At 35.4% G+C, this 27,842-nt stretch overlaps 2 protein-coding genes across 2 annotated transcripts; both read right to left on the bottom strand.

The window, feature by feature from the left end:
* Positions 1 to 2,229: 2,229 nt before the first annotated feature.
* Positions 2,230 to 13,655, bottom strand: LOC128997384 (uncharacterized protein K02A2.6-like). Its single transcript, XM_054423021.1, has 5 exons — positions 13,466 to 13,655; positions 9,294 to 13,187; positions 8,626 to 8,862; positions 8,151 to 8,418; positions 2,230 to 2,383 (listed from the first exon to the last, which is right to left on the bottom strand). Exons 1-5 carry the CDS (start codon positions 13,653 to 13,655, stop codon positions 2,230 to 2,232), a joined length of 4,743 nt encoding a protein of 1,580 aa, XP_054278996.1.
* A 1,707-nt stretch (positions 13,656 to 15,362) lies between these two features.
* On the bottom strand, positions 15,363 to 25,048 carry LOC128996920 (bifunctional arginine demethylase and lysyl-hydroxylase PSR-like). The gene is made up of 8 exons (XM_054422455.1): positions 24,876 to 25,048; positions 20,647 to 20,852; positions 19,708 to 19,860; positions 18,996 to 19,192; positions 18,542 to 18,689; positions 18,092 to 18,280; positions 16,580 to 16,755; positions 15,363 to 15,435 (listed from the first exon to the last, which is right to left on the bottom strand). The coding sequence occupies exons 1-8, from the start codon at positions 24,955 to 24,957 to the stop codon at positions 15,396 to 15,398; spliced, it is 1,191 nt and encodes a 396-aa protein (XP_054278430.1). The 5' UTR covers positions 24,958 to 25,048; the 3' UTR covers positions 15,363 to 15,395.
* Between the last annotated feature and the right edge of the window lie 2,794 nt (positions 25,049 to 27,842).

Genomic DNA, 27,842 nt, shown 5'->3' with positions numbered 1-27,842 from the left:
AAGTTAAAAATCTGTAGAAAAACTGTGGGTAATTTTCTAATTATCTTACAAGTGCTAGCTCACTTGAGTCCTTCTCAAACCTAAACCCAAAACTTATACAAACCTATCACAATGATGCACTTAATCAGTTCTTTCCAGTCTTTTCAAACTATTACTACATTAATACTTATTTCACAAATTGTAAAATATTATACCAGCACCTCAAAAGATCTGGAACTCAAAAGTCCATTTGCCAAAATACAACTAGATATAAACACATTCTAAATAAATTACATCCTGCTAAAATGAATTAACTGTCTTGAAAGGACTTGATTATTAGTGATTCATATTTGATATTTCACACAGAATAAATTATGTTGGCCATCCTGCACCGCCATAATATTACTTAAATTGTGTGTTGTAGCTCAAATTACATATTGTGTAATTAAAATTTAAAATTCACAAGTGAATCAACATCACTGACGATTTTAACATTGCTACATGATTTTAACAACAATAATCTTGAACCAAAATTGTTACATCATAAATTTCTTTTAAAGATCTTTTCTAAGAAAGAAGGTCATTGCCCAAAAGAGCCTCTTGAGAATACTCGCATCAATCTTTTTACATGAGCCCTGAAATTTTTTTTATTAATCAAATTAATCATTCGGATTTCACGAATCAGATTTATTTTAAATTTGTTTACTTTTGAAATTTAAGAAACAATCTAGAAACAGATTCTTCAACACACAGCAAGTACAATTCTTTTTTTCTTTTGAAGACAAAGAAATCCATGTGAATTAAACAACCCTACATTTTGAACAGTGGGAAAAGAAAGTTTATTTGTCTTTGATAACAAAATAATACTCGTGATTAAGTCTTTCTCTGTAAAATATGTTTATTCCATATTGTAACTTGCGTACTCAATCTGTTCCTTAAAACAGGTTAGAATTTAATTTGAGCATCAGAAAGGTATCAACAATAGTTATTCTACGCTTTGATAGTAGGCCTATACAGGTATGCTTAAAAGGGTGGAAAAAAAAACACTTTACATGAACAACAAAGTATTTTACCAAAAAAGTCTGTAATTGTCGAATATGTGGTCTTGAAAGAAGAACTTTACCATTCAATTAGAATTTGGTAAATAAAATTGTGAAATGTGAAAATAATAGATAATATGTATTTCGGTTACAAATAAACATAAACATTTACTGTCTAACCAGTCCAAAATCCTACATTAACATAACAATGACTAGTGAAGGAGAAAGAAGTATCCAATAAGAATGATACACTGACAAAAAAAAATACAAATATATCCTATGACATATTTTGTGAAAATTAAATCCTAGTATCTAAAAAAATCTAAATCAAATAGCCACTCTCCTCTTGTCTTGGGTGATTTAATGGTGCCGTTTTGGTAGAAACAGAGTGGACAGCAATTAAAATCGCTTCTTCGCACTACGGGCCTCAAAAAACTCGGCTTAAAGGCTAATTCGCTACATGCTTACGTCAAACTAAAAAGTTCTGAGAAAAAGTAAAACACTTTTTGAAATTAAACCTACTGCAATACAAAATTTCAAGACTTTTAGACTTCACTTTCCTTAATAGGCTTTTAGAAAAAAAAGAAAAAAATAGGAAACAATATGATTCTTGGCTTCTAAAGTCCCCAAAACGTTTCTAAAACTGATATCCTTAAAACGTATGTCCTAAACTTCTCTTTACTTGAAAAGGCACTTCAATTATAATGTATCCAACATTCTCTCTACAACCGGTGTAGAAGTCTTTATAATCATTGAACTAAAGACTACATCATAATTTATATTTCACTAACTAAAGAATCTTTAGTACCAATCACTACTATTAAAAAGCCAAAATAGGAATAAGATTTAAGCATATCAAAAATTGTATACACTTTACCGCTAAATATTTGTGAAAACAATGTCCATGCAATCAAAATAATATTTTCTTCAATTGCTACACTTATACACATTTCACAACTAGCCTGTCGTTATGTTAGACCATAGACAAAGAATTAAATATAGACTGTCAGCCGTGCAGTGGTTACCAAGGTTACCATAGGTTCTGGCGCACACCACTGGGAGCGCCATGTAGTTACATAGTGCGTAGGCCGTAACAACATGGCACTCCCAGTGACGTGCGCCATAACCTATGGTAACTGCAGCAGAGCTGACGGTCTATATTTAATTCTTTTTGTCTATGGTTAGACAGTTGTATCGTGCTAGCAGGTTTTCAGGGATATGATATGAAGCGTTTACGATACTTTGGGTAGACACAATATAAAATTACAAACATCGTAGTCGGAAGAAGCTCTTTGTCAGTCGCAGTTGAGTTGTCCGGAGAGGTAACTGGTCTTACCTTTGGTCTAGCTGTCACTCCTACTGTCCTGCAAAACAGATAACACTACTATGACAAATGACAAATGACAAATGACAATTCTTTATTGCACATAACATCTGTTAAAGTTATTACAAATGTAATACACAGACAGGTACATTGTCAAGGTTTCTAATAAATAAGGAAATCTAAATAGGTATATACAAAACCTAGGATTTAGCCAGTAAGTTACCCCTACAAAGCTACAGCATGGTGGAACTGTTTATGTTAGGAGAGGTTGATGAGAGATTGGGTGTCTGTTACCAGGAGTCGTTGAAAAATTCCTCAAGAGTGTAATATGCTTTTTCTACTAAAACTGTTTTGATTTTGTCTGTAAATTTTGCTAAGTTTAATTGCTTTAAGGAGTTTGGAATTTTATTGTAAATTTTTAACCCCATATAGAGAGGACTTGTTTCATATTTTTTTAAATTATGAGTGGGGTATTGAAAAATATCTTGTCTTCGGGTATTATATGAGTGATTACTAAGATAATTTTGAAACATACCAGGATTTCCATGAACCATTTTTAAAATTTCAAAAACGTATATTGAAGTTAGAGTTAAAATTTTAAAATTTCGAAACAATTGTCTACATGATGTTTTTTTGGGGCAATTTGCAAGAGTTCTGATTATTGACTTTTGTTTTTTAAAAACTTTGTGGACATCTGTGGCTGTCCCCCATAATGTAATACCATAGCTTAAAATAGAGTACACATAAGCATAATAAACATTTTTACATACTTCCAAGGAGGTAACCTGAACTAAAACACTTAAAGCATATCTTGTTGGACTGAGTTTTTTGTTTAGAAAATTAATATGTTCTGTCCATTGTAGTTTACTATCCAAATATATCCCTAAAAACTTTACTACATTTGTGGGCGAGGCAGTAGTTTCTGTTCCAGTGGTTGAATTTCTCAATTTGAAAATTAAAACACTAGTTTTATCTTCATTCAAAAGTAAGCCATTTTTTAAAAACCAATTTGCTATTTCTCCAATTGTTTCTTTGACATCATCATGTAACATTTTAACAGTACTTCGTTTGATGAGAGCTGTTGTATCATCTGCATAAAGGGTAAAGTTACAGATTTGACTTGAAAAATGAAAAGGTAAATCATTAATATATGTGAGGAATAAGAGAGGACCTAGGATTGAACCTTGCGGAACTCCATAGTTATTATTTGCCCAAGAAGAGTATTTGTTCCCAGAGGCGGTTTTAATTACTGTTCTTTGTTTTCTATCGCTTAAGTAAGACTTCAAAAGTTCAATTATTTGTCCATGAAAACCAATTGCTGTAAGTTTTTTGATAAGAATTTTATGATTAACACAATCAAAAGCCTTGGATAAGTCGCAGAACACACCAGCTGTGCACTGCGACTCATCCAAGGCCTTCAAAGCGCAATTTACAAAGTTGTTTAAAGCTGATTGGGTATTTAGATTTTTACGGAAACCAAATTGTTCCTTGCAAAACTTGTAGTTATTTTCCAAAAAGCTAGATAATCTAGTGTGAAGAATTTTTTCATAAACCTTTGAAACATTACTTAATAAAGAGATCGGTCTGTAGTTCTGTACTTCATTTAAACAACCTTTTTTGTGAATGGGTACTATTTCTGAGAGTTTTAGTAGTTGGGGAAAAACACCTTCTGCAAAAGATTGATTAATTAGTGTAGCCAAGATGTTTGATATTTCATTTGCTGACCATTTCAATAATTTAATGGGTATATCGTCCCAGCCACAGGCATTACTGTTCTTTAAACTTAGAATAGTTTTTTTTACTTCAATTTCATTTGTTTGACAAAGATTACCTAATTTTGTCACCTGAACTGTAGGATTGTTAGCATACGGATTTATATTAGCACTGTGTGGCATGTTTGGCAGCTTAAGTATATTGACAATGTTGGAGTACTGATAATTAAACAGTTCCGCCACGACTACAGCATCATCAATAATTTCATTGTTGACCTTAAGTTTAATGTGAGGCTTAACAATTTCACTTTTAACACCTACACCTAATTCTTCCTTTACAACATTCCACATGGCTTTGGACTTATTTTTTGCTTGCATTATATACCTATCATTTGCAGATTTCTTAGCTTTTTTAACAATCTTTTGAAATATCTTTTTGTAATTTTTTACATAGCTTAGAAAATTAGGATCATTACTAAATTTTGCTTCATAATGTAATTTTCTTTTGTTTATTGATGACACTGTTATCCCTAAAGTAACCCAAGTTTTTGATTTACTTTTATTTTTTGCTTTAAAAGGTTTAACTGGAAAGATTTCATCCATACTTAATTTAATCTTAGCCAAAAAATTTTTGTAATTGTCATCCACTGAACCATCTAAAGATAAAGACATCAAATTACATCTCAAGCTATTAATAAATGGGGCGATGGATCCTTCAGGAAAACGTCTTCGATAGGATTTTACAGAGTTTGTTGATTTTAATTTAAATTTACTACTAATAGGTAACTGAAGGAATAGAGCATTGTGGTCAGACATAGATAAATCAAGATTCTCAAAAGGAGCTTTACCATAATTTATAGAAGTTAGAAAGTTATCAATGCAGGTTTTTGTTGTTTTTGTTATTCTTGTTGGCTCTTTGATGTTTATCAAGAAACCATGACTACTAATTATATTTTTAACCGACTTCCCAACTACCAACAAAAGGAGGAGGTTCTCAATTTGTTTGTGGCGATGTTTTTTTTTTTCTATGTATGTTCACCAATTTCTCTGTGATTCTTTTACCGATCAGTGTGGTTCCACCACCAAAATAACCAGGAGAGTTTCTATTTGGTACCTTATATATTATGTTTAAGTATAATATTTGTTTCGGTGAAAAATTCTAAAAACCTTAAATATTCAACATTTATTTTGTTTACATTTGTGCAGATTGTTTACATTTGTACAGAGAAGGCAGTAAATAATGATGACATTCCTACAGCTGTTAGTTGAAACCATTTAAATGAAGCTAGAGACAATTCTTCATGAAACAGTTGCTTCATATTGATCAATAAACAATTTCTTGCCATACATTTTGTTTTGGTTACTATAAAAAATGTATTTTAACGTTTGATCTGATTTGTGTATACAGTAATTCTGTTTTTAGTATTGAATATTCTGACTTAAAAAAAACATATATGTTTCAGTAAATAGCTGTTTGATATTGACAAATAAAGGTGTATTGTGATAACCAAAGCATTCGTAAAACAGGTCTAAATATAAATTAAATGCAATTATTCCTTACACGACCTAAGAAGTGTGACATTTCATAATCGTCAATTGTCTTAAAAGTGTTAAATATTTTAATTACTAAACATGCATTTGCAGATGTGGAATGTTTATTGATATTCTCTACCCAGTTACTATATTATCATATCAATACTATTATGCCTGCTTCGGAAAGTCCTAGAGGAAGATGATTTGCAATTTCGACTAGGCTATATCATAGACTAACCAACACAAGAAGACTTCTCATCCCATTGTAAATTTTGAAGCACGTTTTTCGTGTCTAGTTCATGTACGTGACACATGGGCGCTAGTGTCGACGAAGCTTTGTTTCTATTATTTTAGGGTTAATTTCTTGATTTGTGCTTTACTGTTTGGTTATATAACTAGGGGACAAGTTATTGTTTATGATTAGATCGTATCATTTGGTTAAACGAGGTTTTAAATGGCTGTAATAACGGGAAAAAAATTGTAAACAAAACACGACCTCTACAATAAACCGTACAGAACTAACAATAAAATTGTCTTCAGCTGTTCCATAAGGATGAGAAATCTACTAAGGGAGTATGTTTTATCTATGGCTATATCTTGATCAAACAAAACCACCTATATGGCTTGCACCACTTTTAGCTGAACCAATCTTTCATACACATATTTCATTTGCAGATGTGGAATGTTTATTAATATTCTCTACCCAGTTACTATAACATATCAATACTATTATGCCTGCTTCGGAAAGTCCTAGAAGAAGATGATTTGCAATTTCGACTAGGCTATATCTTGAGTAAACAAACCCCCCTACATAACTTACACCACTTTTAGCTGAACCAATCTTTCATATAATATTTTCCAAAGGTACTATACGTGTTATCGACCAATTTTCCACTTTTGAGAGATCTTTTACTGCTGGTAGCTGAGGAATAACTTTCATATTGTTCCAAAAGGCTTGAGACGTTACTGTATTTCTTTTTATAATGTAGAAGTACACCGATTGCAGGAAACGATGATGTCTGACATTTCAATGTATCAAGAAAAGACAATTAGTTTTTCATTAGGCCTAATGTAATGGACAACTCTCTCTTTCTTAGGGAATATCTAAAAATGTTTATTTTCATACCCATTGATTATGTAACCTGAACAGGTGACTCAAGCAGTTTTAAAATAATGATTGTTCTGTGGAACTTTTAACTTTTTTTTATCCGTTTGTGGAACTGTTTTACAAACAGTTTTGCTTATCAAAAAACCTCAAGTAAGTAATATATAAGAAATTATACAGTCACTAAAAATTATGAAATAATTTATTTTTGTAAAAAAATACAACCGACTTCAAACGCTCTAAAAAGAATGAAATAATTTCAATAAAGTAAACTTTTGTATTAGGCAAGCTCACGTATCTCAAGTCGGCGCGGCTCAAACTGCAAATGTATGATTGAAATTAAATATTGTGCGTGTGTGTATTTTGAAAATCAATAAATTGTAGCTGCATAACATAAATATATAAAAAACATACTGAACTGTTTTGTTTATATATTAAAGGAAATATTTTATTGTATTTTATGTTTACTTCAGAATAAATGCATTATGAAAATAACACACACAAATGTTCTATATGAATAGGAAAATAATTTAGTTTGATATTATGATAGGGAAAAGAAGCTAGTTTGGTATTAAAACGTTACTTTTCCATGTTAGAAACATTTTGATGCGTTATAATCTTTTTAGAGATGCTCGTTAATACCACTATAATGCCGATCTCTGATTACGGTAATAAAATAACACTTAACGCATAACTATGAAAAAGACATGCAGATTAACAACTTTAGTTATAGATAGTCACCTGCAATATGGACACCCTCCTTCAACTTTGTTTCAAAAATCATCATAGAGCCGCGCCGACTTGAAGTACGTGAGCTTGCCTAATACAAAAGTTTACTTTATTGAAATTATTTCATTCTTTTTAGAGCGTTTGAAGTCAGTTGTATTTTTTTACAAAAATAAATTATTAAATTCTTCTACTAAATTACTATTCTTTTCTAAAAGGTTAATATTAAAATCAGCTGCTATAACAATTTGTTTCTTTTTTGCCTCAATTTTCAAAACAGTTAGGAAGCTTTGAAATTTTTTAAGAAACAAATTACTAATGCAATTTCCTGGTATTCTATAGACTGATACAATTAACAAATTAAGATCTTCAATTTCTACAAATGACCCTTCAAAGATAAACTCCTCATTGAAAGTTTTACTTAGATCTTGTCGTGAAATGGTAGAAAGGGAATCATGGACTAATATACAAGATCCACCTCTAGAGTAATTCCTGAAAAATCCATCCCTCAAACTGAAATTGTGTATTCTATTTAACAACAGTTTATTTGATTCTTTTATATTATGTTCATTAAAGCAAATTATTTTAACATTTTTTGTGCTTTCTAATAAAATATTTATCTCTTCAAATTTTTGCTTAATTCCTTGAATGTTGTAGTGCATTATACAATTACTTAGATTTTTTGACAACACAATTTCATTCAAGTCCCCATTAATGTTAAGTGAACAGACAGATTTTTTGAGTTGTCACTGGGGCTAGGATAATTACTGTTGATTGTTGAATCAGCACTGTCTATGGATTCTGTGGAGGTCTCGACATGTGATGTTTTGCTCTGAGGATCAGTCTGTGGAAGTGGTGAATCAGTGGTTCGGGGTTGTTCGTGAGCTGTCATCAGGTTGATAGTGTTCTTCAGCCGGACAATAAAGGTTTGATGTGAAATGCCTCTTCTTAGTCTTCTGTTTGTTTCTTCATTGTGTGTTATAACCTGTATTTTTGCTCCTGTAAATTGTTGGAATTGAACTAGTTTTGTCACAAAGTGTTGGATTTGAATTCTGTCCCGGACGCATCCCATTAGCGAGCAAATAAGATACTTTAACTTTTTTCTTTCAAAGTCTGTGGTCATATCTTCAAAAGCAGTGTTGTAGTCATCTATTTCTGGTTTATTGTAATATTTTTGTTTTGTAACCAGTCCGTAGACAAAAGTACCGTCCGTCTCTTGGCAGGTTAGGTGAGTTGTGATGAGGTCAGCGGTGGTAGGCTTTCCAGGGTGCTCTGCGAACACTGTTGCAACACCTTGACTCATATGTTTGCATTCTCCAAAGTCTGCAGAGATGCAATGGGCATAAGCCGTTGCATTATCTTTTTCCTTTTCCTGAAAAATCTTCCCCATGTCACCTTCAATGACTTGAATAAACTCACTGGTTTTGGTGGTTTCTAGTGCACCTGTGCCGGCCAAGGATTTATTTTTGATTGAGTTTTTATTAATGCATTGTAAAATTTTCTCTGTAAAAGCTTTCTTGCCTTTTTTGTTTAAGTGTAATCCGTGACTGGTATAATAATGGCGTGGCAGATTGTGAAGTGGGAGGATTTGAGCATTGTTGGATGAGTGTAATATTAATTTCTCAATTTCTTAATTTATTATTGTTAATTTACTGTCCAACTCAGGTTTGTCATGGCGCATAGGTAATGTAGCTATGATTAGGTTGGTGTGACGTGTGGTAAGAAGTAGGGTGCTATAGAATAATTAATTATTAAAACACATTTTAAGTAAACTAAATCAATACTATTTATTTACAAGAACAAAACATAATGTAAACAAACCAAATAGCAGATGATTCATAACTTTATAACTCAGCTGATAATAATAATCCTACATTTCTCCCCACCCAATTTAGGCTGAGTTATCGAAACTATGTACATCATCAGTTTCAGGTTCCATTTGCATTTTATTTTCCATTGAGGTGGATCAGTTGCACCTTCTCTTGCTCTCAGCTGGTCAGCGTGTTTTCTCTTTATATCTCCCCCTACTAAAACGGTGTATGATAGCTCTCCCGTCCTTTCTTGTACGGTTCCTGGTCTCCAGCCCTTCTTCGTTTCATTTTGAACCCACACTTCTTGTTTGGCAGAAAACTCCTTTTGTTTGGATTTTAAGTCGTGATAGTACTTCTGTCGCCACACTTGATTTTCTATTCTCTCTCTGCTATTATACCTCCACCTGTCCAAAGCTGTTGGTAATCTTCTACCATAGAAAAGGACTGATGGTGGTTGTCCTGTGGTCTTTTGTGGGGTATTTCGATAAGCAAGCAACACTTGTAAAAGTGCAAGTGATGAACTGAGACCTTCTTGTTTGCAAGCACTATATCGACTCTTGAAGGTTCTGATAATCCTCTCCACTAAACCATTGGTTTTTGGATGATACGGCGCAGATGTAACATGACATATGTTATTGTCCTTACAAAAACTCTTAAACTCATGAGATGTGAAGGGGGTGCCATTATCCGATACAATTTTTTTAGGAACACCATACCTCGAAAACCAAGTCCTTAATCTATTTACAAGAGCAGCAGTTGTCGTACGGTCCATAACTTCGATCTCAACCCATTTTGAGTACGCATCGATTCCTACTAACCAGAATCGGTTGTCGAATGGACCTGCGAAGTCAAGATGAATTCGCTCCCATGGATCACTTGGCACATTCCAAGGATATAGAGGTACTTCTGTGTCAAATGATCGGTTACTCTGGCAAGGGTGGCATCTACGGACATAAACCTCAACATCCTTATTCAGATTAGGCCACCAAACATAATACCTTGATAGGGATCTCATTGCCTCTATTCCAGGATGTCCTTTGTGGAGTTCTTTCAATACATTTTCTCTCAAAATCTGTGGCACTACAATTCTTCCTAATCGCATGATTATGCCGTTTTCTAATGTCAGCTCTTCTCTCTTATTCCAATATGGTTTCATGGATGGTGGTAAGTTTCCTGTATCTTTTGGCCAACCATGTTCCAGGTAGTCTATAAGTTTCTTCATATTTGGATCTTTCTTATACTCCAGTACAAGTTCATGATTTGGATAAACTACGTCAATTTTCTCCTGAACCAATGCTCGAATCTCTCTCTCATCTGGATCCAATACTTCTTGTGTCTTGAGTGAAAACCGAGATAAAAAATCAGCCAAACAATTATCCTGTCCCTTGATGTACTGGATCTCAAAATCGTACTCCATTAAATACAAAGCCCAACGAACCAAACGGTTGTTTACTACTTTGGTAAGATCTCGATGCATTCCAAATATTCTTTCAAGTGGCTTGTGGTCCGTCCTCACCTTGAAATGTCTTCCACTGAGGTATTGTCTAAACTTCTTCACGGCAAAAACTAACGCCAGTGCTTCCTTGTCAACTGTAGCATACCTTTTTTCTGCTTCCGTTAGTGTCCTTGAGGCGTACATGACTGGCCTTTCTGTTCCATCCGGCATCAAATGTAACAGCACTGAACCAACACCTTGTTCAGAAGCATCACATTCAACAATGATCGGCTTTGATATGTCGTATGGGACTAATGTCTTCTCTAATGACAGGATATTCTTTAACTTGTCGAACGTAGTTTGTTCGGTGTCAGTCCATTTCCATTTAGTCTTCGTACCAGTCAGCTTATGCAAGTTCGAAGCGATCGCATGCAGATTAGGTATGTACCTATCGTAAAAATTTAGTGCCCCTAGAAAGGCTCGCAATTCTTTCACGTTTCTTGGCCTTGGTGCGTGTCTTATGGTTTCAACTTTGTCTTCGGAGGGATGAATACCATTCCCATCTATTGTATGGCCTAAATACTTTACAGATTTCTGAAAGAACTTACATTTTGACAGTTTTGCTCTTATTCCACTTGATTCTAGCCGTCTCAAAACTTCTCTAAGAGTGGTTATATGGGTGGTCTTATCCTTACTAGAAATGATTATATCATCCAGTAGAACTCCGACATTAAGTCCTTTTAGTAAACTTTCCATGTACCTTTGAAATTTTGCTGGACTTGAGGAAAGCCCAAAAGGCAACCTTTTGTAGCGAAAGTAGCCAACATGAGTTGCTATCGTAAGATACTTTTGTGACTCAGGATGTACTTTCATTTGCAAGTACGCGTCTCGAAGATCTATGACTGAAAATATCTTTCCATCAGTTAATTTAGAAGTCAAGTCATCAAAGGTTGGCAAGAGGTGTCTCTCCGGAACGATGTTTGGATTCAAGGTTGTACGAAAATCGCCACAGATTCTGACTCTACCTCCACCCTTGTCTACGTTGACTGTTGGGGTACTCCATTCTATCGGTGTTTCGGAAGGGTCCACTGCTTCCAAAACTCCTTCCTGTACTAATCGCTGTAATTCTCTTTCCACTGCCTCCCTTAAGGGGAATGGAACTCGTCTTGCCCCGTACGATACAGGTTTTGTTTCACTTTTTAGATGGATAACTTCATTAGAGTCAGATATCGTTCCTAGCTCATCACGAAAGAGTTCAGAAAACTCCTGAGTTAATGCCTCAACTTCTTTTTGTAACTCTTTTCTATAACTTTCTTCATTCTTGCCGGTCTCTTTACTATTTGTCTTTCCATTATCAATACGCCTAACCCTTACTTCCCTAGGCAAATTAAGATTGAAAGCTACACTCCACGGCAACCCAAATAATGGAACATCATCTTCTAGTAATACAATAACTGGCAATCGCTTAGTACGATTACGTAAAGTAACGTCCACAAAAGCCTTGCCCATGACTTCTAGCTTATTTTTCCCATAGCCAGTGATGACATCAGACGTCTTTTTTAGAGATTCGCCACTTGAATTGATCTTATCCCAAAGAGACAAACTTATAGCACTTACCCGAGCCCCGGAATCAAACTCCATTCTAACATTATACCCGTTCAATTCTACATCTATTGTAGCTCTCGGAACCTTACTCTTGACTGACCTAATTTGTGTTCCGCTAACATCAATATCAGAATTACATTCATCATCGTAAGTTTGATCACAAGAACCATCTACTTTTCTCAAATTACCATCTGTTCTCTTGAAAAAGTTATTTTTACTTTTACACATTCTTGCGAAGTGGCCTCTCTTTGTACATTTCTTGCACACAGCAGAAACAGCAGGACACCTATCTTCACTTGGGTCATGTGTAAACCCACATCTATAACACCTATTGAAACCAGTAGATTTATTTACCTCTGGTTTCCTCTTTTCCTTACTGTCACTTACTTTAAAAATCTCATTTTTACACGAATGTTTGGAAACTTCTTCTCTCGCGCGTTCCATAGATTGAGCTAACTCTAGTACTACTGTTGACTTAACAAGCTCACCTCGGTTATTAACTCCCTCGGGCCATCTTTGTCTGACTTCGACTTCAAATTCTGGACAGTTGCTTCCTACTGCAAACCTATCTCGTACTCGTTCATCTAAGCTATCTCCATATTTACAACTTCTAGCTAAAGACTTCAATCTGTTATAAAACAAAATAAATGTCTCACCATCTTTTCTTATTGCTCTTTCAAACTCAAACCTTGTCGCAAAAAGGGTCCTTGTAGGCTTGAACAACCGGTTGGCTTCCTCCTTGACTTCGTCGTAGGTGCACTCCTCCCAGGCCCTTGGATACATCTGGTCCGACAGTGCCCTGAGGTGCTCCTCTCCGACATTTGCCAATAGAAGATCTCGCCGAGCCGCTTGTTCTTCTGTGTTAGCACCGCCCAGTCCCTTAACTCTGCAGGTCAACTCAAAACGAGCTATGTAGTCTTCCCACAATTGTTCACTATTATACTCTTTAAATGAAAATCTGCTCATTCTATCTTGTATGCAAGACATGTTACTACAGTCAATTACACTCTTATACTGTGACTGGTCTGTTTTCCTAGGCATTTTCTCGTCGCCAATATAGAATAATTAATTATTAAAACACATTTTAAGTAAACTAAATCAATACTATTTATTTACAAGAACAAAACATAATGTAAACAAACCAAATAGCAGATGATTCATAACTTTATAACTCAGCTGATAATAATAATCCTACAGGTGCGAACATCATCCAAGATATGTTTTACCTTTGTATGACCAGCGTCATTAGTTCCAGCTACCACAAGCAGGTAATCTTCCTTTGACAGGTTCCATGCGAGATCTACAATATCTTCAGTAACACCACTAAATTTAGCATTTGGTCTCACATGAGCAGTGACATTTATAGGAGTACACTGTTGCACCATGTTGCTTAAACCATGTCCATGACTATCCGCCATAATTAGTAGCCTTGAGTTGGTGACAGATGTGTTTTTACTTTTTAGCTGTTTTTTAATTTCAGCTACATAGTTCTTATTAAGTGTGGTTTTGTTTTGTTTAGGTTCTTCTGATTGAGTGACGAATGCCTCTAGGTTTGTAGACTCATTATTAGCAGTTTCCTCACTAAAATTTTTTAAAAGAAGTTCATATTTGTTTTGGGTAGCAACTGACGGCTTCTGAGTTGTAGTCCTGTTTCTCGAAGTATGTAAAGGTGTCTGCCATAAATTTTCTTGTGAGTTCTGGGTTAGTGGAGGGTTTAATGTAGGAAAGCAGGTGAGACATTTTTGTTCTATACTAGCTTTTGTGATACTTTCTTCAAGATCCTTATAATCTTTCCTCAATATGGTTATGATGCTATTTAGATTTTCAATTTCAGCTTTAGCTTGTTTCAGCTCCTGTAGTAAAATTTGTGTTTGGAAGTCTGAGTTATTAGTAACAGGCGTGCTGCTTATATTATTATGTTGATTTTCTGCTGTAGGAGAATTTCTTAGGTCTAAACTTGTAGGAGTGTTTACTGCTTTATCACAGTAAGAAGCCCTATAATTGCTGTTGTCACAGATCTGTACTTCTGTCTGTGGTTTGTGTAACTTAGGAGTTGAACAGGGTTTTTTTCCCAGCTGTACTTGTGCATTTAATTTCTATTGTTCTTGATGGTTTTGGTGTAGAGTTCTGATTTTGTTTAATTTTTACTGCTCTTTCAATTTCTTGAAGTGCTGAATTAAAACTTTTTTGTTTTTCCTTGTAAGTACCCAACCTGGCTTTATTTTCAGCATAAAGACAGACTTTGGATTGTGTGCACTTTGCTGTTTCCTTTGTACCAAAAAAAGTGACATGAAAATATTTTATTTTATTTATTTCCTCTACCTTATCTACCATAGCTGGCCAAGGAGGATATCCCCTCACTGTTGCAAAGACAAAATCCCCTTCTTTGAATGTCATATTTTGCCAGGTTATTTTATGATAAATAATATTTCAGAGAAAGCATAAATATTTTTATATTTATGTCACAAGTCTTCTTCCTTATTTAACTAATAAATAATGCATGTTTTACATATATTTATATTGTTAGTTTTAAGTATATTTAAAAGTTGAGTAAAATAAAAAAAAAAAATAAAAAAAAAAATCTCTTATCTCTATGATAAGAGATAGAGGAGCGAGCTGGTCTAGCGGTTAGAGCGCGGGACTTCGGTCCCGGGTTCAAATCCCGCCAAATCGCCAATAGATTTTATCTAAGTGATAGTGCCGCAACCCCTAGATCTAGCCTGAAGTATTGTGCAAAACAATCCCGGGCTCGTGCAAAAAGCGTCTTCGGGCAAAAAAAAAAAAATATGATAAAGAGATAAGTTAACATTTTCAAACCACAAGTTTATTCCATTTTGTGTGTAATAGTCAAAGAACCATTCTAGAAGTCCTCTCTATTGAAGATCTTAGTTTTGAAAAACTAGACAATGCTACCTTGGCGCAATAAGAAGCTCAAATAATTCAGACATATCTAAAATTCAAAGCCATATTTAAATGCAGCCAAAAGAAGTATGTTTTAATTGAATAAAATTCTATCATTAGCCTTTTGATATTGACCCATTTGGAAACCCAACCACTAAATAAATAAATAGGTAAATGAGAGTAGTAAATACACTTGCCATTTTGAAAACCATCCTAAGTGGTTGTTATGTAGGCCTGGGCTTCGAAGGCGAAGAAAGTTTCCTTCTGCAAAAAAAATTGTTCAACATCAAACACTTTAAATATATAGCATTTTAATCCTAAGAAATAGAAATCAGTTGTTCCAAGCTAAAAGGATACTTCCTGTCAAATTCAGCATTTTATTCTATTGACGATTTCCTTAAAAAAATCATTAGTTACTAAAGTTTTAATAAATCAGGGTTTAGAAAAGAAAATGTAATGTCTTTTTTTGGATTTAGGTTTTGGAAGTTCAAAAGAATATTTCATTGAACATCATTAAGTCTCTTTCTAATTTAAATTCACTTATTCAATAATCTGTAATTTTGTGTTGTTGTGTGTTTGTCTTTATTCAATATAAATGTAGAACGAAAATGATTTTTTTAATTATGTCTCTTTCCCATGTTAAAATTAAAAAGTTAGGGAGCTGAGTGGATATGCCCACGAATACTTGAACAGAACCGGTATGGATCATAAACATAAACAAATGACGTTTTTGGCCCGAAAATAAACATTATTCAACATTTCTTAAATAGAACTGTCAAACCATAATGCTATTAGTATAAGATTCAGGCTAGCAACGTCATTTGTTTATGTTTATGACCCATAACGGTTCTGTTCAAGTATCTATGGATATGCCTATCTAGCAATAAGAAAGCAAAAAGCATGAAGAAAAGTTAGTAGCTTTTTGATGGTTTGAAATAGGGCCCAACCGTTCTTAATCATTTCCTGAATCATAAGCTGATCTTAAGTCAATAACAAAGCTACACAGATCATCTCAAAACATTTTACACTCATCTTTCATTAAAATTCAACTAAAAGAAAACACATAAGTGACATCGCTGTCTTAAAATAGTTAACTAAAGTATTGTAATGATATCGTTACTTCAAAGGCTACTTGATCCATACATAAATCAAAAGGGGCCAATAATCCAACCCTGAGTTATTCCAATTCTCATTCTCACAACAAAAAGTCAATAGCATTCCAAAAACTTAAAATGCCTACACGCACCTCTTCTAACTAAAGTATTGTAATGATATCGTTACTTCAAAGGCTACTTGATCCATACATAAAATAAAAAGGGGCCAATAATCCAACCCTGAGTTATTCCAATTCTCATTCTCACAACAAAAAGTCAATAGCATTCCAAAAACTTAAAATGCCTACACGCACCTCTTCTTCTTGGCCGAGAGTGATTCTTGCCCACTATCTGAGTCGCTGTCTGACATGCTGGAATCACTGGAGTCGCTGGAGCTGGAGCTAGAGCAGCTGGAACTGTCACTGGCCACTCCAGTGTCTTGGTTCAGGTCCACCTGGTCTGCTAGGGCGGCCAGCTCAGGTTCCTTCACCTGTAACATTGCACAAGTATCGACAAATGCCTGCATATTAAATATCTCAAGTTATGCTAACACATGAACATATCCTCTAACGGTCTTGTTTGTTATTCCAAGGTTTGATTGTGAACTTGGCATCTCAATCATCTATCTTTTCTTCACATGACTCTTTGTTCTAGTGCTGTAGGCTATTTGTGTTAAAATATCATAGAAGAGGTATGTAAATCATCTCAGTGGCGGCTAGCCCATAAGGATTCTTGGACGCCGCCCTCCCAACAATACATAAATAAATTACATTTTAATATTCATCAGTTACATTAAATTAAAACAACTTTTCCGAGTACTTAAAAAATATAAAATATATAAAAAAAAATGGTCATTCAATTCAGTAATGACTTATTATTGATCGTCGTTTGCTTAGTAAAGGCGGCGTGGATGGTGGCCAGACCGTCCCATTCCCAATACACAGTCTTATGGCAGAACAACCGAACAGCCCTGAGGGTGTAATGACTTTGTTGCAATGCTTTAGAATGGGCGCTTTGGGGCAGAGTCCAAAGCTAGACGCACACTCCCGTGGTCACGGAAACGTCATCGCCGTTATTCACAATCACAGCAAAATCACTAAAATATCGCACAGCCGTTTGGACATCATTATCATCTCCTGCGTGATCGTGGCAAAATCACTAAAAAATCCCAAGTCTATTTGGAGATCACCATCGTCTCCCACAGTCACGAAAACGTCGTCATCATCGTCATGTGCGATCGCGGCTAAATCACTATAAATCTCACGGCCGTTTTGACATCATCATCGTCTCCCGCGGTCACAGAAACATCACTGTTGTCTCCTTTAGTCACAGAAACGTCACTGTTGTCTCCAGCGGTCACGGAAAGGTCTCTGTCGTCTCCTCCGGTCACGGAAACATCATCGTCGTCTCCCGCGATCACGGAAACGTCATCCTCGTCTTCCAAGGTCACGGTAACTTCATTTTCATGTGCGATCGTGGCAAATTGAAATTTTCAGGTAAAATATGAAATTCACACATAATTCCCGGTTTTTTCCCGGTTAAAAAAATCACGCACAGTTCCCAGTTTTCCCAGGTTACCAGGTAGCCTACCCGGTGGACACCCTGCTATACTATTTGCACCACCTACAAAAATTATCAAGTGATCGATAAATCGATAAATATTCAAGTATTCACTGATTTAAAAGTCTTAAACTCCTACGTCTTTTCAACAAACAGAAAAAGAGCAAATAACAAAAATCCATCACAAAAAGCAAAACAAATATTTTTCAAGAATTTCTCCTTATTTTCTACCATAATTTTCTCAAAGACAATGAAGGAATACCCACCTTCAGTCTGCGGTACCACTTGCGCGACAGCTTGGGTCGGCCACGCAGCGTCTTGTGCCATACGATTGGGAAGTTGGTCCTGCTGCAGAAGTTCTGCGTGACGGCAATGGTCGTGTCCAGATTGAGCACGACATGCCACCAGCCTCCAGGAACGAACACCGTCTCTCCCGGACCTTGTAGGATCTCCACCTGGGATAGCCGGATCATTAGAATGCAGACAACTGGGAACATCTACCCACCCTACCTCTGAGTGATTATCTATGATTTCATAACCCGGATAAAAGCTCTATGAGTGGTCTCAAGTTAAAAAATCAGTCATACATGAAGAGGTAAAAATAGTTATATTTTCTTCTTGATTCTTAACAAGAATTTGCTGAAGATACAAGTTATCTTAGCCACATTATTACTGCGGCAATAGGCAATCCTCTCCTATTGATCTACAGTACTTACAGGTTTACAGTCCTGTGGCCAGGACGGTAGTTGTGTCCGAGGGTAGATGACCTTGAACCACGTGATGGCTTCGTCTCTCTGCTTGCCTCCCTCGGCTGACGTCACCTTGATCAGATCTTTCGGAGTGTGCGTGGGGAACAAACACCATCTGCAAGGGCGGATATGTTATGATCATTTACTACTAGACAGTTTAATTTGTAGCAGAAATGAAACATTCATCTGTTTCAATACATAAATCAATTCATAATTTTACATTAGCTTCAAAAACCTCACCAAGCTTGTCTGAAATGTCCCACAACACTTAAACTCAACTGCTTTGAACTATATGATCGAGAACTCTAAACTTTATCAAATTGTGGCATGTAATTCCACAAAATAGGCTGAAATTGAATTGGTTCTATATTCTTGCAATAAAATTTCCTCTTGTTAAGTCTCCAGAGACATTGAAACCTACCTCTTATGCCCGGATATGAGAGCGTTCCAAGCACTAGTGCCGAGAGGGTCTATGTGTATGCCGGTGCCAGATCGTGCCGGGCCCATCACAAACCAACGGTACGGCGGTCGGCGCTCTTCTCCTGCATGTTGGAACAGGTCGTCCCTAAAGTATAGAGGTACTGAGTAGTCTTCCAACAACTTCTTCCTCCTTGCGTGCTGTTGAAAAATAGAAAAGAATGATAATACAAAGATTTTAAGAAAGTAGATTCAGAGTACATGGAGACCAAGCAAAATTCTGCCTTCTTTAAACAGGACTAAGAAGGTGTGGGGGGAATCATGATTTTCTACTCAGTCAATGCTACTGACCGCCATATACCACTGCCTGTCTAACTTACATTTTTTCTTCTGTCTGTGATATTTTTTGTCTCCTACATTCACATCTTAGGACATAGGCTAGCTTGGAACTCTTTAATATCTTAATTCAGGTAGGTCTAGGCCTAAAGGGTTGCGGCACCTAAACTTTATAATTGCATCAAAACTGCATTATCATTTAGATAAAATCCAGTGATGATTAGTGGCATGGGGACCAAAGTCTCAAATCTTACCACTAGACTAGCTGTCGCTGTCATATTGCTTTTAGCACACTACGGTATAGTTTAGGTTAAAAGTTAGAGAAATTAATTTACCCTACCAAACTCTCTAAGGCTGGAAGAAATCACATTGATTCTCACCTCTCCGAAACTACTGTCAAAAATGTACAACGGACTATCATCCTGAGTCACAGCCATGTAGTCGATGAAATATTTCATCTTCATCTTTACACTGTAGCCTTGGTTGTCCTCTCCGCACTTGAACTTCTGGTTGCGATACTTCTTGCCTAGCCGCTGTGGAAAACATCAAACAAATTTACTATTTAATAAACATATTTTGTATGAGATTTGTTATCTTTCAACTGAACATCATATGTACACAAACCTCTCAATGTTTTCAGAGAAATAGGCTACAAGAAGTTTTCCAAAATGATTTATCTAAAAAATCAACACTACAGTACCCTTGGCAGTTATTTTGTGTTTCAGAATAAAATTATTAATTGATTGGAAAAATATCAACTGTTAATGAATTTTGAACAAAACCGTTAGCTTTCATTTTGTATAGGTAGGCCTACCGGTAGCCCACAAAATAGCGGTACCTAGTCAAAAGTCAGTTATTAAATCACATGAAACATCGACATCATGCCAGTTTTTAGAGACGGAAAAATATACGAGAATTTTAAATTTACTTTACACAAAACTGAAAACTGAAACAGTGGCTTACATTACATATTACAGGCTTCATAGAAAACTAGTTTAGTGAACTTCCCTGATGATAGCTGTCTGTAATGATGCCAAAACGTCAGCTCTTGGTAGGCTAATAAGTTTCTGTCTGTGATTTAGTCGTATCTAGAATAGTCACTGGCCGTGACAGTCTTACTTCTTGTGTCAGGATTACTAACTTAGTTGACAAATAGAGAATTCTGTTAATAATTTTATTTACTGAAGATCCAAAAAGCAATATCACAAATGAACACACAAGCTCTAACAAAACATCAGATACAACCAAATTTCATACTGTATTGAGATATTTACAATAAAGACCCTTCGTAAATAAATTAATTTCTCATAATTGTTTACCTCTAATGTCCACTTATAGGTGGCTTTCCAGGATTCTTGACATCCTCGAATCACTACTGGCAAATACGGCTTTTCATACTTCTCTATAAACTCTTCAGGAGAAACGCAAGACTCGTCTAATCTCTCTACTGTGTCTTTTACTTCTTTGAAGGGTTCAAATTGAGCCGCGTAACCAATTAGGGACCATGCTCCTTTGTCATTAAGCTCTGAAAGAAGTTAAACTTAAACTTAGTTAGGTATGTTTTAAGTTAGTCATAAAAAAACAATTTATTTTTCTAAATCTAACATACATAACAAAGAGTATTGATGCCTTTGTCAATAGAGTGAGCAAGGCCTTTTGACATTAGATCATGATAAAGGTAAAACCAGCACTCTTAAAAGGGACATGACATTCATAAAAGATGAGAGATCTGGACAATGATCTCTGCCACCATGATAATGCAACAAGTGGGACTTCAACTGTTCTTGAAAGTCCAAACAAACACATAGCCTACCATCATGGAATTTTTTGAAAATACAAAAATGTAGGCCTATAGGCCTAGATGGGTAGCCTACGGTTCCGCAGAGTACCTACCTGCAATATAGGAATCGGATTAAATATTAATAAGTGATATGTACATTATTGATTTTGATTCGGTTTAATGTAAGTTATTGCTTCTAAAATATTTTTTTCCTATGTAAAACATCAAATTAAATGAAACTGTCAAAAGGCCCTAATCAAAAACAAAATATACCAGCAGCCAAACCTGGCTTTTGCCTGTAAAATTATGCAATGTACAATAAGTGGTTATACAATTATTTTCTGTTTTCATTTGTAGCAAACGTTTCCAAATATTAACAACAATTAGGCTATATTATCCAGCTGATCAAACAAATGTGTTCTTCATAAGGGTAGGTAACAAAGGAACTTTAAAAGTCACTGGGGAAATAAGCGTCTAGACTGCCAGTGCAACCCGAGGAACGAGGATCAGATCGGAAAACCCCCCACCACCGCTCCGTGCCGATGGCGTGACGTCAACCATTACCGCAACGATACGGAACTGAGTCATGAGCCTTGGTGGTGTAGTGGATAGCGTGTCGGGCTGATAATCGGATGGTGCCGGGTTCGAATCCCTCTGATAACACTAACTTTTTGTCAACAATTGTTTTTCATATCAGCAAGTTTGGTTGGTTTAGTTAGGTTATGACAGTTTAATTTTATAATTTAAAAATTATAAAATTGAATTTGAGACATTTATTTTATAATTTTATTTTTAGAACAGAACTATTTTTTCAATAAGTAAACCTTCATCCGAGTTTTTCATTATCAACAAGTTTGGTTAGTTTGGTTAGGTTATGACAGTTTAATTATATTTAATTTAAATTTAACCTACAAATGATACGTTTTGACAGCAACAGTGATAGAGATAACAATTTTAGCGCCTCTGATTCCGTTCCTCGGAGTTGCACTGGCAGTCTAGACGCTAGTACTGGGGAAGAGCCCAAGGGACTTTTTCAAAAATTTAATGTCAGTTTGCAAATTTACACACCTAGACTAACAGTTTGGTAAATAATATGTGGGGTTAAGTCTTAAAACAAAAAAACCTTATTGTTCACAAAGTTTCATGTAGCGTATTAATAATATTGATTTTATTAAGGTTTACAAAACAAACAATAACTAAAACAGCAGTCAACCATAAACAAACTACAATCCAGGGTACGGTATAACTTAGTACAATTGCCTTGAGAAAATGGAGAAACGGATCTTGACCTAACAACTTAACTTTCCGTCTGTACTTAAGTTAGATGTATTCACAGAGGTGATTCGCAAGACTGTTAGGCCTAAATACATACACCACTTTTATTCCTCTTTAAACGTCTCCATAACTTAGACCTAGTTTTATTTTATTTTTATTTGTACAAATTTTTAATTTAGGATAAGTAGACAAACCGCATTAATGTATTAATGTTAATGTACACTCATCTCCATTCTTGGCTTAAAATACCTACTTTGAATGGTCGCCGTTTCATTGAAAAGTATAAAAGTATAAAGTATTATTGTTTTTATTTACCTAACTTAGGTTGCCCAAGTTATATCTCATGGTAAAATTTAATTCAATGCAATATATTAATATTAAACCAAATCAATACCGATAGGCCTTGATATATTGATATTTTAAATGATAGGCCTAATTTAGTTTCTCTGCAGTAAGTTAGGCCTAAGTAAGGTTAAAATTAGCAAAATGTGTCAAAACTTGAATCACTGGTTCAGTCTGTTGGCAAACATGGATGCCAAATGTCTGATCGTAGGATTAGGTCATTTAGCACCCTTTAGGTTGGTGTGTGTGATTAAGGCTTGCAAATTGTGCCATCTTAGATGTAGCCTCTGAAATGTGGAGTAACTTAAATTAAAGGCTTGTTTTGCGTAGAGAAATAAAAAGTTGTAAAACCTGCCTGCAATTTAGGCCTAACTTACTTAGGCTAAGTCTTACCCTTTAAAAACTAATTTTAATTTAACTTAAATAGGCAAGGCATAAGTTATGCCTATGTTGAAACTTAGTAGCCTAAAGTTACGGTTTGCTTGGAGCGACTGTCGCCAAGCGGCAATTAAGGGTGGTAGACTGTTTTGCTTGGAGCGATAACTTCTTCCACCGAGACGAGTGGTACCGTCAGTGCACCTAACCTCAGAAGTGAGCACTATTAATAAATGAGATAAATTCACTGAGTAAGAATTTACAATTAGGTAAGTATTACCTATTTAGTTATTTTTTATTAGAAACATTCCAAAATTTCCATGTCACAAACCAAAATGTAATAAAATTAAAATTACTCAATTTCTCTGTAAAATACATTACACAAGCGTCACTTGAATTAGAAATCAGTGTTATAAACAACCTCCTCACAGAGTGAAAATTTTATTCCATTTATTGTATTATTGTAAATGAAAAAAAATACCAATTACATTTCATAATCCATTAATATTTTTGAATATCTTCTTACCACATTACTGTAATGTTGGCATTTTATATATTTACATATGACACGCCTGACTTTTAAACCAATTTGATCAATAACCATTTAGGTCTATACATAAAAATATTTGTTGAATCACCTAAACTAAAATGTAATTAACTTAGAAGTCTTTAAAGTTATCAATCCAAATAATCTACCAATATAATAACTCGCAATGTAATAACATTTAAAAACCTGGTCTTCCGACTTCACCAGCTATTGCCAGCCAGATGTTGTCCTTTATTCTTTGGTCTTTGTAGGAAATACTTATTCTTTAAATCATTAAGGGTGGGGTGTTTTGTCACTTCTTGTATTAATCGGTCGTCTTCACCTGCACTAAAACTTAACTTCATCTCAGACGTTGTGCGGATAGCCGACGACGCCATAGCGAAAATGAAAAGTTGTCAAAATAGTGTATGAAAACAATCAGAAATGTAACTGTCGCTTGTGACTGGTCTTGGAGCAGTACCCAGCGACTGCAGCTCCAAACAAAACAGGACTATGCAAAACCCCTAAGATCAGTGTCCCACGACTGCCGCTCGGTGACTGTCCCACCTGTCGCTCCAAGCAAAACGTACCTTAACAGAGTTAGGTAACTAAATAGCTATTCTATAAAAGAGGTAGGGCCTGGGCCTAGGCCTAGCCTATGTGGTACTTTCCTGTTATCTGGTACCTGCGAAAAAATTCTTTAACCACAAGTACAACTTCCGGAGCACATACTACCGTTTAGGTTAGGTTTGGTTAGGTAAGGTTAGGTTAGGTTTGTTTGCCTATAATACTCATGTTATTGATAAACTAACCTAACCTAACCAAAGTGGAAAGAATTTTTTCGCAGGTACCAGATAACAGGAAAGTATTCAACATTAAAGATTGAATTCAAAATATAGGTTGAGAATAGTGGTAACAACTTCCATCATAAGGCATTTCAAGTTGATTCCAGCAACAGACAAAAACTAATAAGGTGTCAAAATCTTATTAGGCCTACTTTTAAATTAGCCTAGCTACGGTAAGTAAGTTTATTGTCAGGCCCGGCTTTTAATCTCCAAAATGTGCACATTCGCCTACACTACATTTAAGTGATAATTCTTCGAATTAGTGTTATAAGTTAACTGTGAATACTGAATACTATGGGTTTATATTGACTAAGAATTAGTTATGTACCAGAAAACGGATAGTAAAAATAGCAACCTAAAAATGCCGATTTTTGAGGTTAGTTGATCTAGAAAATGTAACAATACCTGGTCTTGCTTTTCTCTTAACCTCACGGATACGTTTTCTGGCTCTGTGTTCAAGTTTTGTTCTTTCTACATCCGTAGTCATTATTGTGATGGAATTAAGTCATTAAAAATTTCAAATTAGGTTAGAAATATAGTAATTAGTACCACCAGTATACTGATTTATGATTGACAGTCACCACCGCCACCGCACGACGACAGGACGGCGACACTTGCGACAGACAGACAGAGATCGCCATGAAAAGAACAACCTGGGGACAGCTCACTTACTCTACAGATCATAGACTATACGAGCTTTTTAAATAATATTGAAGGTTCACTTGCACTACAGGCTCGTATACTATACGAGCCTATCGAAAATAAAAAGTAAATGAAGAGGGTTCACTTACTCTACAAATCATTGTGCCTATGAGCCTCGTGTATTATATTTAAAAATACAGTAGGAAGGTTCGCTTACTCTACAGATCATAGTGACTATGAGCCAAGCTTACGAATTATTTGATAATTCAGGAATCGGCTCGTATAGTATACGAGCCAAAATAATGAATAATATAAATTATAGGAATAGGCTCGTATACTATACGAGCCTGCAGAAAAATATTAGATGGCTCACTTACACTACAGATCATTGACACAATGATCCGTAGAGTAAGTGAACCCTCTTCAAAATATTAGATGGCTCACTTACTCTACGGCTCATTTAGCTACTTGTTGCGCGGTTTGCGTTCGTGAAACTCTAGGCGCTATGCCCGGCTTCGACTGCTGCGACTGCCTACATAAGTGTATTGCATCACCTCAATTATTTATTAAAACGAAATAAATATGTATGCACAAGTAAATTTGTTACATTTTTGGACTGAATACTTTAAAAATGGAGGGAGCATGACTTTTATGTTTAATTAAATTAAAAGTTATAGAATAAAACATATTTTGACTATGTGATTTGATCAATGATCATGTTATATAATACACACTTGTATGATCCAGATACAGAGCTACAGACAAAACCTGTGGTCCGATTTAGATTAAATTTTGTATCTGGATTCATCCACGAGTCACTAATTTTTTAAGCACGGGTTGAGAAATAATGGCAAAAATTTATAAAAACAGTTCACCAGTTTAGAATATTTCTCAGTTACTGTGAGTTGCAAAAAAAGTGTATACAGAAGCATTTGTGTTCACAGAAAATATAGAGGACTAGATGTATACAGAAGCATTTGTGTACACAGAAAATATAGAGGACTAGATGTATACAGAAGATATATTAAAATACAATACGCACACAACTATCAACGTTTACATATGTAAAATTAATGAATTTGTTGTATTGAGTATTTTTAACATTATGACGAAGCCTTAACAAAACATATTTTTTTAAGGAGTTCTAGGGTGTTAAACTATATTGTATTTATCTTTTGTGGAAGATTCTGTCAACGATTTATGATTGCTAACAATTTAATACAAAGATTTAAGTCTCTGTACGTGAAGACTAAAAACACGAAACAAACTTTAAAGTGATAGAAAAGATTTAATTGCTCAGGAGCTGGCGTTTGATACCTTTTGGGAATAAATAGCCTCTACTTCAAAGGTAAAGGCGGTGACACACTATCGATCTTTTCCCCGATCAAGACCCCGAACCGAGCAGGGAGAAGGGAGAAGGGAGATAAATATCAGCAAAATTTTACTCCGAACATTTCCCCGAACATGACCAAGACCAGACGAATTCTACCGAGCGCGGCAAAAGGAAGTTTGGAGAGAGATAGAGAGTGTGTGCGAGTGAGAGCGCAGAGGCAGTAATACTAAAACAGTAATAAAACATGAAATAACATGTTACAGAATAATAATTTTGATTGCCTTTAATAATATTTATGTTTATACTAGCTGTAACCCGCGGGCTTTGCCCCGTTTAACTTCTTAATTTTCAAGATTATCTCGTTCGCATGGCTCAATCACGTCCTGGTTGAAGTTTGTTCGCTACGCTCACTCACCTTTGGGTTAGAGCTCGTTCGCTACGCTCACTCACCGTTAGGTTGGAGCTCGTTCGCTGCGCTCACTTGCCTTAAGGTTAGCTCGTTCGCTACGCTAACTCGCCTCAGACCAAAGCCAAAAAGTTTCTATAACATAAAAATTATTGTTAAAAGTCGCATTTTGAAAACTTGTCGCAAAAATAAAATATTCTAGAAAGGATGCTTAGTTATATCTATTGATTTCTATTGGTTTTATTCATTGAAATAACGTTACAGAATGATCATTTTAATTGCCTTTAATAATATTAATGTTTATATTATTTTTGAAAGAATTTAAGTCAACATCAATTATTTAATTCAACCTTAATATTATTGATATAATTGATTTAACGGTTTCTACACTTTCAACTTTGACCAAACAAACCACAAACATTACATATAAAATGATTATAATATCTAACGGCAACATATTACCCAACATTTATTTATTTTACCAATTAAAGAGTTTAATTGCCATATTAAATCAGAACTATCAATGCTAGCGCAGGCGGCCGCTCGGTGCGGCGCTCGCGACGATGTACGGGGCAAAAATGTACCGTGACACACTATCGTACATCGGACCGTACATCGGACCGATCTTTTCTTTGATCTTTCGCCAAAAAACCGCCTCCAGAGCGCTCGTCTCCCTGCTCGGCCTGATGTCTTGTTCGGCGTCTTGATCGGTGTACGGACCCGTGACACACTATCGAACATCCTCCCTTCGACCTCCCTTCTCCCTTCTCCCTGCTCGGTTCGGGGTCTTGTTCGGGGAAAAGATCGATAGTGTGTCACCGTCTTAAGGTATACGGTGAGGTAGCCTCTGGATCACTAAATTTAAGCTAAATGGTTTAAGTTACCTGGCTTCGTCAAGTGATCCTTCTTCAGTATTACACTACTATAGTTTCGGACTTGAAAATAAGTCCATCTTCAGGTTAACAAAAACGTCAATAGGTCATCTAACCAA

Source organism: Macrosteles quadrilineatus, unplaced genomic scaffold (genome assembly GCF_028750875.1).
Source record: "Macrosteles quadrilineatus isolate MER2022 unplaced genomic scaffold, UCM_ALF_1.0 Scaffold_6__1_contigs__length_79288215, whole genome shotgun sequence".
Taxonomy (NCBI): Eukaryota; Metazoa; Arthropoda; class Insecta; order Hemiptera; family Cicadellidae; genus Macrosteles; species Macrosteles quadrilineatus.
The sequence above is the reverse complement of the archived record's forward strand: the minus strand, read 5'-3'. Positions and strand labels throughout refer to the sequence as shown.